Genomic DNA, 15,189 nt, shown 5'->3' with positions numbered 1-15,189 from the left:
CCCAGTTCAGTTGGTGCCGCCAGCCTTTTTGGAGCGTTTGGACCATTACCTCAATAAGTAAGGACTTGCCACCGAAAAATCAAGTACCGTCGTAAAGGGGAAATCGAATACAAGTTGTTACACAAAAATCAAAGGGATTCGAAGCCCAAAGTTTGAACCGATTCGGCTAATTCGTTCGAGAATTACCGTGCGCCCCAGCCGCTACACATGACGCTATAAGTTTTTTTACAGCTTTCGGACCATTTTGTCATAAAAAATGAACTTGCCCCTGGAAAAATGTGTACTGTCGTAATGGGTGCAGCGAATACAAATTGTTACAAAAAGAAGCAAAACGATTCGATGGCAGGCCTCAAACTCCACTTTTCCCAAATTTTGTGTAGGAGATACTCGAAGAAGTGACCCTATATAGTCCATATTCAAACCTGATCTATGTCACGTAGAGATATTACGATATGAAAAGTATGGATCAAATCGTGCGCAACATATAAGCGGAAAGTTGTGAACTTTTGTGTGAGATGTACCTAAAGGAGTGGACCGAAATTATCTATCTAAATTTTGGATCGTATCGGTCGATTCGTTCGGGAGTTATCGAGCGCTTCAACCACTACACATGGCGCCGTAGGGGTTTTTTACAGCTTTCGGACTCTTTTCTCAAGAGGTATGGACGTGCCCCAGATGAAACTTGTTTTATCGTAATGAAGGCAGCGAATACAAGTTGCCACAGAAAAAATCAAAACGATCCGAGATCAGGTCCTAAACTGAACTTTTCCGAAATTTTGTCTAGGAGGAGTGAACCGATTGTGTCTATATTGGAACCACATTTATAGATGGCTCCCTTCAAGAGTTATCATGCGCACAAATTTTTCGAGCATTTCGAACTTTTGTGGGGGAGGTACCTGAAGGAGTGGACCGATATAGCCCATCTTCGAAATTAAACTAAGTTTGGACAAAGTATTACGAAGGCCAAAATTTTGGACCAAATCGGCTCATCCGTTCGAGAGTTATCGGGCGCACCAGTCAGCCAAAAAGACAGACGGACGGACATTGCTAAATCAACTCCAAATTGTCTAAAACGGATTTCACTCAAACAAATTTGGGGTCTAAAAACATTATTTCGATGAGGCACATTTTAGCTATCTGACAGCCCGGTGTGCCATCATGAAGCGTTGCCAGGCTGAAATGTTTTTCTCTTTAAGTGGTCCAAAGTGTTGAGAATCTAATCCCGATACTATTTTATTCAAATATATGACTTGAAAATAGACTTTTGCCCCAGAAACTTACCATTGGGCTCATAGTGCGAAGATTGGCAACAATTTCCTGTACTTACCTCCAATATTTAAAAAATGTCACTAAAATGGTATGCACGATATCCCTTGAACGGGGCAACCAAATTGATCCAAACGTTTGATCTCCTAATATGTTGTCCAAATTTAGTTTAACTTTTAAAATGGCCGATATCGATCTTCTCCTTATGGTACCTCCCCTACAAAAGTTCAACAATTGTGTCGATCTGTCCGTAGATGAAAGTATCAATTCAAATTGCCTGAGGGTATATCTCTGTCGGCAAAGCCGACTAATACTTTTTTAATTGTCTTGTAGAACATCACTATATCTTCTAACAGAAGACTACGAGATTTTCTTAAAAAACACAAGGTCTACCTACAGCGGACCACAAGGTATTCATATATGGCAATAATAAGGCTTTCTTTTTGAAGTCCACACAGTATTCCAACAGAAGACTACAATGTCGTCTTGCAGAAGACCACAAGGGTTACTTATAGAAGACCACAAGATATTCATTTAAAAGAGCTCAAGGTATTCCTATGGAAGAACACAAGGGTTTCCTATGGAAAAGCACAATGTCACCCTACGGAAGACAATGAGGTTTTTCTATAGAAGACCACTCATCTTCCTGAAGAACATCACCAGATCTAACAGAAGACCACTGATCTTCCTAGAGAACATCAGCAGATCTTCCAACAGAAGAGCTCAAGTTCTTCCTAAAGACAAACATTGGGCGTTCCTATAGAAGACCACAAGATTTTCCTATAGAAGACCACTAATATTCTCCAAGTATTCCTATGGGAGACAATACGTTTTTTAAGATTTTAGATTTTTCGGTGGCATGTCATAACGTCCAGGGTCATAATGTCATAATTGTGACACTTTTTCAAATGCCATAATGTCCATGTACCTTATTACACTTTAAAAACAAGTGAGTCAAGGCTATAGTCGGGTCGGGGCCGACTATGTGATACCCTACACCACTACCCCTGTTCATAAGCTTTTGACTAATAAAATGCAAAATATTAAAATTGGGATAGGTTAGCGCCTTTGCTCTGAATGTCTTCATTAACACAGGTCAATTTTTTTGAAACGCATTTAAGTGCATCGACAGTACAACCCAAATAAAAAATGGAAAAGTGGGATGTATGCCAACCATCAATAGGCTTCTTTCTCTGTTAGACCCCCATCAACCCCCAAAATTTCGTGAGGATCCGATCAAAATTTCGTAGTGTGATTGCACAAAAATTAATTACCGACTATTGTGATATCTCTGTTGTTCGACCACCTATGACAACCTACTTCACATCGTTGTAAAGGTGATATTTTCTACTTTCATTAGCAGGTTTTGCTTTTGATATACCCCTTTTAGAAGCGGAGATATTCGCTTTGAAATAAAACGTTGACTTTTTCTCCAAATAAGTTTATTCCCATTCCGACCCATAAATATTATCCGACCATCACCAAAATCAATAGGATTCTTTCTCTGTAGGATCCCCATTAACCCCCAAAATTTGGTGACGATCCGATCAAAATTGCGACCTGTAGCGTGATTACAAAAAAAAAAAAATGAAAAAATGGGATGTATTGCCGACTATTGTGATATCTCCGTTATGTGGCCACCTACGCCAACCTATTTTGCATCATTGTAAAGATGGGATTTTCTACTTTCATAGTCGGACTTTGTTTTTGGAAGATCCCCAACCGAAGCTGTGGTATTCGTCATTATTATTAAAATCGCAAAAATAAAAAGTTGGGTTCTATTAACGGCTATTGCGATATATTCGTTGTTTGATCGCCTACGAGAACCTACTTTACATAATTAGAAAGGTGATATTTTCTACTTTCATGGCCAGGTTCTGCTTTTGGTATACCGCATATTGAAGCTGAGATATTCGCTTAGGAAAAAAACGTTGTATTTTTCTCCAAATAAGTTTTTTGCCCATTACGACCCCTAAATATTATACGACCATCACCAAAATCAATAGGCTTCTTTATCTGTGTGACCCTCATTAACCCTCAAAATTTCGTGACGATCCGATCAAAATTGCGACCTGTAGCGTGTTTTCCAAAAAAGCGGAAAATGGGATGTATTACCGACTATTGCGAAATCTCCGTTATTTGGTCACCTACGCAGACCTAGTTTACATTATTGTAAAGATGGGATCTTCTACTTTCATAGCCAGGCTTTGCTTTTGGAAAGTTCCCAACCAAAGCTGTGATAATCGTCATTATAATTAAAATCGCAAAAATGAAAATTTGGGTTTTATTTGCGACTATTGTGATATCTTCGTTGTTTGATCACCTACGAGAACCTACTTTACATCATTAGAAAGGTGATATTTTCTACTTTCATGGCCAGGTTCTGGTTTTGGTATACCCCGTATAGAAGCTAAGATATTCGCTTCGGAAAAAAACGTTGTCTTTTTATCCACATAAGTTTTTTGCCCATTCCGACCCCTAAATATTATCCGACCATCACCACAATCAATAGGCTTCTTCCCCTCCGGGACCCCCATCAACATCCAAAATTTCGCGACGATCCGATCAAAATTGCGACCTGCAGCGTGATTACAAGGTTTAGATGGACAGACGGACAGACGGACGGACTGACGGACGGACACACATAGCCAGATCGACTCAGCTCGTCGAGACATTCATTTTGGTATATATAAGTATGGGTCTACGACCATTATTTCGATGCGTTACAAACTTTTTGGCCAAAACCAACTTACCCACATAGTGGTGTAGTGTATAATAAAACAAGTAAGAACAGACTATAGTCGGACGGGGCCGACCATGTGATACCCTATACCACTATCCCTGTGCACTAGCTTTCCGGGCTAGCTGTTATAAGATGTGCATTAGAAATTTTACCAATTTTCACACAAAAGTTTTGATCAATTTAACCCGCTAAATATTATCCGATCATACCGTTGACTTGCACGCTACTTCTTCATCTCAAACCAAAACTACGTTTAAAATTTCGCGCCGATCGGACTATTATTGCGACCTACAGAGCGGCTACAAAATCGAGCAAAAATTTTGTTTTTGGTCCATTTCATCCCTTTAACATTTCACGATCATCGCCAAAAACTAATCAGTTCTATTCTGGTCCAAACCCGACCTCCATACTAAATTTCGTGACAATCGGTCCATAATTGCGGCCTCTAGCTTGATTACAATTTTTAATGGACGGACAGACGGACGGACGGACGGACGGACACACATCGCTAAATCGCTTTATCTCGTCGAGATATGAAGTTTGGTATACCACATGAGGGGTCTACGACGAATATTTCGCGGCGTTACATGAATTTTTGGGAAAACAAACTTATTATACCCTTTTCCACATTGTGGTATAGGGTATAAAAATATGGTATAAAAGTTTTATTCATAATTCATAATTTTATTGATAAATTTTTAAATTTGTTTCAACAATTTGTCTGCAATAAGGGCAAAGTAAAGGTGATTGATTTGTTTTGGACTTTGCATCTAACTTTTCAAAACAATACGAACAAATCTTGAAATGTTTACATGGTTGAAGCAAAATATTTCTCGGTTCCTGCACACAAATAACACATTTAAGGACCTCTGTAGGTTGACTCGGAGATGTTTCTGCATCCTCCTGAGTCTCCGATTCAGAAATATCTTGGCTATCAGCATCCTCTATGATGTCATTATTAATTATTTTCTTCTTCCTAAAGAAAACCACAGGATCTTCCTTAAAAGACAACAAGGTCTTCCAAATGATTCCAAGTTCTTTCTAAAGAGAACTACAAGATTTTCCCATAGAAGAACACAAATGCTCCCTGTTTAGGTTTGATACATTCCAACTCATCTTCCCGAGCTCAGTCGATCACGGATGCTGATTGACATCATCGTGCATCACCTCAGCAAGTTCCCTCTGCGGAGACCGTAGAGTGTTGATGCTAACGAGCGGTGGTTGTTGAGTTTTCTCTCATTGGAATATGTAAATGTAGTAGTATAAATCGACTCAGATCCTCTGCGATCGTTGCAATCCTCTGCGATTGCAAGAACCTCTGCGTTCACTTGTCGACCAACCTTTGCATAGTTAACTTGTGGCGTATTAACCAACCGTCTCGCGTTAGTACTAACCGGCCTCTGTCGCCACTCCAGATTACAATTGGTAATCTTTGTTGTAACAGGCCTCTGTCGCCACCCCAGATTACAAGGTAATCTTTGTTGTATGAGAAAAGAAATATATTAACCAATAAACCAACTTATCTTTAATATTAAAAACTGATACTGCTTGTGTTTTTATTTTCTTTGGTTTCTTTTCTCTCTCCACTGCTCAACAAACGGTATCCTGAGCTATCGTTTGTCTAGCCTATGGATTTCCCCTCCCTCAACTAAACACTCCCTATATGAGACGTTGAAGTCCACAAGGTTTTCCTATAAAAGACCACAAAGTCTACTTATAGAATACCGCAAGGTCTTCCAATAGAAGACCACAAGGTATTTCTGTAGAAAACACATGTCTTCTATAGAAGGCTACAAGTCTTCCTATTATAGAACACAATATCTTCCCATAGAAAGTCGCAAATGCTTTCTATAGAAAACCGCAAGGTATCTCTATAGAATACAATAAATACTACAATGTTTTTTAATCGAACACCACAATGACTTCGTAAAAAATACCACAATTTTTCCTATATAAAATCACAGGTTTCTTCTATAGAACGCCGCAAGGTTTTTCTATAGAAGATACAAGTTCTTCCAACAAAGGCTACAAGGACTTCTTACAGAAGACCACAAGGTATTCCTAAATAAAACCTCCAGGCCTTCTTATAGAGATACTACTTATACAAGATTTTACATCTAAAGAAAACTACCGTGTCTTTTTTACAAGACCTCTTGGTCTTCATACAGAGTAGCCAATAATTTCCCAAGACTAAACAAAAAATTACCCCTCAATCAGCAACCCCTTCAATCAGCAATTTTTTTTTTAATTTCTTTTTCTATTTAAAACTGTAATTTTGCACCTCTTGCGATAAATGAGAAAAATATACACCACCAGCAGACTGTTGAGAAGTTGTTGTGAATTGAATTCTTTGCTGTGGAATTCTTGTTGTTGTTTCAGGTTTTGTTCTACTTCACACATGCAATGAAATCAACTTTACGCTCTAAAGAAGTCTTGAAAAATTAAGCCGGTGTTGGTGTTATTGTTGTTAGTGGTGTTGAATAAAAAACATGTGTTTGTTTATTGTATAGGCATTTGAATGAGGAGTCTAGGTGTGGATGCAATAATGGGTGTGTGTGTATCGGAGCGTTTATTTTACACAGTTGCCAAAGTGTTAGAGGGTAAAACATAACACCGCTACCTACAATGGCAACAACGGCAAACAGTTATATGACTTTAAGCAAACTGGAGAATAAAAAAAAAACAAAACATAACACCAACACCAGCACATTCCACCATTAATGCTGTGTGTATGTATGAATGTGCGAAAGTGTATAAACTCTCTTATATAGTCTACAGTGTTTAATTGCATGGTGTTGGGTTAATAAAGGAATTGCGAATTTATACCAGCTATGTGCAGTGGTTCCACGTGGGTGTGTGTGTGTTTCACCGGCTAGGCGAGAGTGTGTTCAGTTACGAAGTGTTTTGTTTTGTTGTTTTTTTATTGTGTATGTGGTTTTTTATTTCGTCTGAGATGACGATGTTGGCAAATAGAAGAAACAAAGCCGTGCGGAGGAAAAACCTTAACAAAGATTGCATGTGGCACGAGGTTAACAATGTTGACGTTGTAAACATAAACCTACAAACACACAATGGACACACACACACGCTTAAATATGCCAAACATACATTAGTTCTTCTTTCACACCTGTATTAAAGTGATTGCCACTCTACCACCTTCACCATCAATTGCAACATTTGCAATTATCATCTGATGCCTGAGCTAGTCGGGGCTCTACGTTTTTTTTTTTTCAAAATCTAAGTTCTGTTACAAACAAGCAATATTTCAAGAACATGTGGGGTTTAAGGAAAAAGAGTAACGCACAGTGGAAAAAACTGATATTTTTAAACATTAAAGATCAAATTTTTAGGAAAGAATATTGTTTCATTACCATTGATACCTATAGATGGGATTCTACCCGATATTTACCCAAAATTTGGATAAATACCATTTAAATACCGAATAAATATTTTTTTTTGGTGTTTATTTGGGTAAAAAAAAATTATTTTGAAATCAAAATGTTGTTTTTTCTGTCAGACAGAAAATCAAAAAGAATACCAGAAAAGCGGTAAAACGACGCGGACTTGGAGTTGCTTGTGCGAAACAGTTAGCCAAGAATGCAAAAATTATAGCTTTTTCGAGGAGGTCTCAAATCTCAAGATTATCTGCTGAAGTCGAGGGTTAATCCATCTGAAATTTTGGGTGGGGGTCACTCTTGGTCCGAAGGTGTCACATAAGGCTGGATTTTTGGAAATTCGAACTAGAACGGTACGAAAAGTACTAAATGTGGTACCCTTTGTATTAGGCAAACGTAAAGAACTAGAATTCTGAAATTTGGAATGAGGGTCACTGATGGAGAGCTAGAAAGGTGTACCAAAGGGTTTTTGGCAAGTCGAACTTAAAGTGTACGAAAAGTACTAAAACTTACCACATTTAGTACAATTTGGTATTATGTGAACGGATATAGCTAAAATCTTGAAATTTAGAATGAAAATCAAGGTTTAGAAGATGGGTTGATATAAGGAGGTGGTTTTGAAATGTGTACTCATGTGTACGTACTATTCGTAAATGGTACTAAATTTGGTACAATTTGAATTTGGGCGAACCGATAAAGTTGGAATTCTGAAATTTGGAATTGCTATTAGTGTTGGAGTGTAGGTTTGAGATATGAAGGTAGTTTTCGAAATTTGTACATATGGGTACGAAAAGTACTAAATAGTACCAAATAAGGTACAATTTGAATGCGGGCGAACGGACAAAGCTGGAATTTTGAAATTCACAATTAGGATTACTGTCGGAGTGTAGGACAGAGATATTTTGGAAATTCGTACTTTTGGGCACGAAAGGTACTCAGTGGTACCGAATTTGGTACAATTTGGATTTGCGTGATCGGATATATCAGGAATCCTGAAACTCGAAATTAAGTTTGTTGTTTGAACATAGCAATGATGTAGTTTTGAAAATTTGTACTTATGGGTACGAAAAGTACTAAATGGTACCAAATCTGGTACAATTTGGATTTGGGTGAATGGATATAGCTGGAATCCCGAGATTTGGAGCAAGGAGTAAAGTTGGAGTGTAGGATTGATGAAGTTTTGGAAATTTTTAGTTATGGGTACGAAAAGTACTAAATGATACCAAATTTGGTACAATTTGGATTTGAGTGATCGGATACATCTGGAATTCTGAAATTGGGATGAGCTTAATTCCCAGTTGAAACATAGAACTGAGGTAGTTTTGAAAATTTGTATTTATGGCTACGAAAAGTACTAAATGGTACCAAATCTGGATTTGAGTGATCGGATATATCTGGAATCCTGAAATTCTGAATTAAGCTTATTGTCTGAACATAACACTGAGGTAGTTTTGAAAATTTGTATTTATGTGTACAAACAGTAGTAATGGTACTAAATTTGGTACAATTTGGATTTGAGTGAACGAATAAACCTGTTGGAGTGTAGGTGGTGAATTTTGTAGAAGACTCTTTTCTGTGTAAAAAGAGTCAGGTAGATTTCTTTGTAAGCATGTCGTCTGAGAATCTATGTCTAAAAATAATCAACTGTCGGCCATAAATAATGGAACAAATGTCGTACCCAAAATAGTAAAGATAGCGAAGGGTCGATAATAAAATATGTATTTTCCATTATCGGCGCAACGTGTGTGTGCACGGCGTCATAATGTATTTATAGATGCAGCGTGCATTTCTAATGTGCGTCCAAACGGAATGTATGTGTGTGTGTGTTATTATTAGATTTGTAAGATTTAGGTTTAAATATTTTTTAGGAAATAAAGAGTCTCTCTAAAGCAACGAAATGAACAACATCGGTAACGCGGGTGTTTTCATTTTCTTAGTTTATTTTTCTTTGGTTTCTTGGGTGCATTTGTGATGAGACTAGGAGTCGTCTCATCATTTGGTGACCCCCGACGAGATAGGCTCGCGGTTTCGAAAAAAAAAAGAAATTTGTGTAGTTTATTCGTGTTAAGTGTAGTGACGTGGTAGGCTCACATTTTCAAGAAAGAAAAGTGTGTTAGTTTGCGCGTAGTGTTATAACGTAATAGGCGCGTAGTTAAAAGTGACTACGTTAGGTTTATTCGGTAGGTTATAGAAAGGCGCACAGTCGAAGCAAAGATTGTGTTAGGCCAATTTTTATAATAAAATAAAGTGACAAAAGGTGTATTACGTGAAAATGAATTTTCAAGATTTCATCCAACATCAAAGGGTGTTGGGCGAATACATTGTTTCGCTTTATTTCGAACTGAGCAAAATTGCTCAGAAAAGTGTAACCAGGGAAACAAGGGAAAAGTTGTTTAAAGTTGGTAGTTCCTTCACGGAAGCAAGAAGGGATTTTTTAGACAATGATAGGGAGCTCCGCGATATGGGAAAATTTCCATATGAAATGCATAGCATATTCGCCTCAGGTGTGCGGCATGCAATAAAAAAGTTCGACTTCTTAAATCGTCAAGTAAGGATAGATTTTGGGATCGAATCAAAGAAGGATTCGTTAGATACACGAATTCTTTCTAGATATAAATATATAGCTGAGATGGACAGCTTAAGTCCATTGGAACAGTATGAAAAAAGAAACATACTGCGCCATTCAAAAACATTAAAAGGAGGTTTAATTAGAGAGTTTGAATATTCATTAAATGCGCTGGAGACTGAGATAAGGAATGAGTTTCTAAGTGTAGAAGATGTCAAAGACAGATATGATATTGCGTCATCAGTACTGATGCAATATTTGAATGAGTTTCCTAAAGAGGATAATCTCGTAGAGAATTTTAATTTTTTACAAATTTGTTACCGCATGGTGAGATTTGGGAAATTTTCTAGAGTAGCACCTAAAGAGGTGAAGGTAAAAGATTATGAAGAAATCAATGGGAAATGGGTTCCCAAGATAAATACTAGACAGGTAGATAGTAATTCAATTAGGAAAGTTGAAAATGTGACTATTCCTGAACTTAAGAAAATAGTAAAGTTTACAGGTAGTGTAGGGGAAACTACGGAAAGGAAAAACGAAAACGTGAGCGCCGATGTTTCGCTAAAGTTCGAAAGTGAAATAAATCAACTACGTGAAGAAAATGAGCAATTGAAGACCAGATTGGATCAAAGAACCCAGGCTTGCTCAATTTCTGCAGAAAAGGCTCGCATATATGGGTCACAGGTTGCTGACGTTAGTGCCAAATACAATGCTGCTCATGCTAAAAAGGAAAAGGCTGTGGAAAAACTTGGTGAAGTGCAGAAAGAATCGGAGTGTCTACGAAAACAATTGGACGAAGCTCGTAAATATTTAAACGCTGAGTCTATGATCCGTACTGATTTGCAAAACCGCATTCAAAGTCTACGCGATGAACTCACGTTTAAAGAGCAGAACCATTTGCGAGAAATTGATGAAATATATTCTAGCCACCAACTTGAAATCAGTGTGGTGGATGAGCGTCTTTGTGAGCAGTATAAGGCCTTATTACAACAGTCGCTGCAAGAGTTGCGCGAACAACACGAAGGACAAATGCGTAAAATGAAAATGCTGTACGAGCAAAAGATTAAGGATCTCCAAGCAGAAGCCAATCGTGAGTCCGTTGCAGCTTCACGTGCTATCGAAAAATTAGATGTCTCTCATCAAAATATTGAAAGCCTGTATATTCGCATTAGTAAGTTGGAATCTACAAATGCTGCATTGAATGGCCGAAATTGTGATTTGGAGAAATTGCTCGCCAATGAAAGAAGACGCCACGCTTCTGAGATTGCCAAAGTGGACGCTGAATTACAACAGCTACAAGAAAGTGTTGTCTTCGAAAAACTATTGTATGACGAAGAAGTTAGTAGCCAAACGGAATGGGCTGTAACTAGCGGAGAATATGACATCGAAATTTCCAAAGGTGATCCTAAAGCAAGGGTACAACAGAAAGGTACCAATGAAGTGCAAATCGATGGCGGTGCTACCGTATCTCAAAGGTTTGTAAAGGATACAGCACAAGAACCAACAACAAAAATAATGATGAAGCCACGAAAATGGAAAAGTGGAGAAAACATAAAGACAACACTATATAATGCCAATGAAGAAGTTGCCGGTGCAGATCGTGTCAAGCGTAGAATTATACGTCATGTGTCCAATCATAGTATAATTAATGAAGAAAGTTCTAGTGCCGAGAAGAATCCTCCAAGAAGAAAATGGATTTACCACGTCTTTCATCGAGGGAAAAAAGGTCATCATCCATACTGGTTGCTGAAGGTGTTGGGTGCCATCACCTAGAATTAAGTCATTATAAGTCTTTATATGCTGTTTATTATTAACTTAGAAAATAAGTAATGACAAATATTACATTATGATAAGGATTATGATAATATTCCTCTTTAGTAAAAAACAAGTAAGAACGGCGTTAAGTTCGGCCGGGCCGAACTTGTTATACCCTCCACCACAAGTTGTATTGAAGTAAAATGTAATAATTACTTTCCTTTCGTGTATGAAGAAGACTTAATACTAAATTTCAACAATTTCAGTAAAACAATGTGAGGCACCATTCTATGAGGGCTATTTCAAAACGTCGATCAATACCGACAAATTTCTGACGGAAAGTTTTTAGGCTCAAAGAAGACTAAATACCAAATTTCCTATATTTCGGTAAGAGAATGTGGCTAAAACTTAAAAAATACCGAAAATCAAGAAGTACGCTTCTATGGGTATATAGGAAAACGTGGACCTATACTGATAATACTCTTCTGGAATATTTTATAACTCTAACGATTTTCAGCCATTTCGGTTGGATATTGACGTCACAATCATCAGTATTAATAAAATCGGGAGGTACCGTTCTATGGGGGCTATATCGAAATGTGGACCTATACCGACGAATTTTAGTCAGAAATGGGGCAATATGAAAGCGTGGACCTGTACATACATATTTCTGGCGAACAGTTTTATATCACATTGAAGACTAAATACCAAATTTCAGCAATTTTGGTGGAATATTGAAGACACAACCTTCAAAATACGAAAAATCGGGAGGTGAATTTCCATGGGGGCTATATGAAGGCGTGGTCCTATACCGACAAATTTAAAGGGGAAGTTTGAGTACCCCAACGAAGTCTACATACCAAAAGTTCTGGGGGGAAGTTTTATACCACCAACGTAGACTAAGTACCAAATTTCAGCCATTTCGGTGTGATAATGAATCTAAAACCTTCAAAATACCGAGAATCGGAGGTACTGTTCTATGGGGGCTATATGAAGGTGTGGACCGATACCGAAAAAATTCTGGGGGGAAAGTCATTTTGGTAGGATAATGAAGCTAAAACTTAAAAAATACCGAAATTCGGAGGTACCGTTCTATGGGGGCTATATGAAGGTGTAGACCGATACCGACAAAATTCTGGGGGAAAGTTTTATACCCCTAAAGAAGACTACGTACCAAATTTAAACCATTTTGGTAGGATGATGAAGCTAAAACCTTAAAAATACCGAAAATCGGGAGGTACCGTTCTATGGGGGCTATATGAAGGTGTGGACCGATACCGACAAAATTCTAGAGGAAAGTTTTATACCCCTAAGTTTTATACCGACAAAATTCTGGGGGAAAGTTTTATACCCCTAAAGAAGACTACGTACCAAATTTCAGCCATTTTGGTAGGATAATGAAGCTAAAACATTAAAAATACCGAAAATCGGGAGGTACCGTTCTATGGGGGCTATATGAAGGTGTGGACCGATACCGACAAAATTCTGGGGGAAAGTTTTATACCCCTAAAGAAGACTACGTACCAAATTTCAGCCATTTTGGTAGGATAATGAAGCTAAAACATTAAAAATACCGAAAATCGGGAGGTACCGTTCTATGGGGGCTATATCAAAACGTGGACCGATATATCCCATTTTCAATACCAACCATCCTGCAATTAATAAAAACTTCTGTACCAAATTTTGACTCTCTATCTTTAAAATTGCGAGCTGTATCTTGATTTCAACAGACAGACAGACGGACGGATGGACGGACATGGTCAAATCGACATAGAATTTTATGCTGATCAATAATATATATACTTTATAGGGTCTCCGACGAATATTTCGATGTGTTACAAACGGAATGACAAATTTAATTATACCTTCCATATGGTGGAGGGTATAATAACATACATACATTTTAGTTAAAGAATTAGATTGCTTTAAGACCAGTTCTGTTTAGTTCTGTATCTAAATTAGTCTATGTAAATGGAGTCAGATAGCAAGCAAGAAAATGTTCAATGTCCTGTCCTAACAGTTAAAAGATTAGAATCTTTTAAGGCGGGGAGAATGGTGAATTTTGTAGAAGACTCTTTTCTGTGTAAATAGAGTCAGGTAGATTTCTTTGTAGGCATGTCGTCTGAGAATCTATGTCTAAAAATAATCAACTGTTGGCCATAAATAATGGAACAAATGTCGTACCCAAAATAGTAAAGATAGCGAAGGGTCGATAATAAAATATGTATTTTCCATTATCGGCGCAACGTGTGTGTGCACGGCGTCATAATGTATTTATAGATGCAGCGTGCATTTCTAATGTGCGTCCAAACGGAATGTATGTGTATGTGTGTTATTATTAGATTTGTAAGATTTAGGTTTAAATATTTTGTAGGAAATAAAGAGTCTCTCTAAAGCAACGAAACGAACAACATCGCTAACGCGGGTGTTTTCAATTTCTTAGTTTATTTTCCTTTGGTTTCTTGGGTGCATTTGTGATGAGACTAGGAGTCGTCTCATCAGTAGGATTAAAGTTATGTTGGAAATGTACTAAATTTGGTAACATTTGGATTTGGGTGAACGGATAGCGATTGAGTCCCGAATTTTGAAATTAAGATTACTGTTGTTGTTGTTGTAGCAACATGAAACCTTCGTAAAAGCATAGGCTTGATGCTGGGTTGGCAGCCGCCGGTCCGTTAGAACCCGCTGCCATAGGATTGAAGATTACTGTAGGAGTGTAGAACTGAGGTAGTTTTGGAAAGTCATAGTTATCGGTACGAAAAGTACTAAGTGGGAGTACATTTAGTACAATTTGGATTTGGGGGAATGGATAGAGCTGGAATTTGGTAAGACTACTGTTGGAGTGTAGGATTGAGACATGGAAGTAGTTTTGAAATTCGTACTTATGGGCTCGAAATGTATCAAATGGTACTAATTGGTATAATTTGACTAAATTTGGTGCAATTTGGATTTAGGTGAACAGATATTGGTAGAATCCTGCAATTTAAAATTATGATTATTGTAGGCCTGTTGGATTGAGGATGGTTTGAAAATTCGTACTTATGGGTACGAAAGTTCTAAATTGTTCTAAATTTGGTACAATTTGGATTTGGTTTAACGAATAGAGCTGGAATCCAGTATTAAAAAAATAAATATTGATTAAAATTGGTATTAGTGCAGCCATATATTCAGTGTTCCATATTATATATTGTGTATTTGTTTTTTTTTATATCCTTTTCGCATACGAAGTAGGGGGCACTTTGCTTGTTATATGAGAGATTTACCAAATTATGGACCAAAATTGATCATATTCTAACTTACCCCTTGTCCAAAAACGGTAATTTTATTCATAGTCATTTAAAATTTGGTAAAACTTTTCGCATCTAATTTCATGATTTTAGTTTCTGTAGTTTATACCCATAATTTGGGTAAATACCCGGGTATGTACCCATTTCTACCCAATTTACCCATTTTAATTGGTATTTACC

At 37.5% G+C, this 15,189-nt stretch overlaps 1 protein-coding gene across 1 annotated transcript; it reads left to right on the top strand.

The window, feature by feature from the left end:
- Positions 1-10,294: 10,294 nt before the first annotated feature.
- LOC141386856 (lamin-C-like) lies at positions 10,295-11,740 on the top strand. Its single transcript, XM_073955761.1, has one exon. The coding sequence runs from the start codon at positions 10,295-10,297 to the stop codon at positions 11,738-11,740; it is 1,446 nt and encodes a 481-aa protein (XP_073811862.1).
- Positions 11,741-15,189: the final 3,449 nt, after the last annotated feature.

This window comes from Musca autumnalis, unplaced genomic scaffold (assembly GCF_047663935.1).
Source record: "Musca autumnalis isolate F117 unplaced genomic scaffold, ASM4766393v1 scaffold_5, whole genome shotgun sequence".
Lineage (NCBI taxonomy): Eukaryota > Metazoa > Arthropoda > Insecta > Diptera > Muscidae > Musca > Musca autumnalis.
The sequence above is the reverse complement of the archived record's forward strand: the minus strand, read 5'-3'. Positions and strand labels throughout refer to the sequence as shown.

Coding starts and splice junctions, on each gene's coding strand:
- LOC141386856 (XM_073955761.1), top strand. CDS start 10,295: ATGGTGAGATTTGGGAAATTTTCTAGAGTAGCACCTAAAGAGGTGAAG.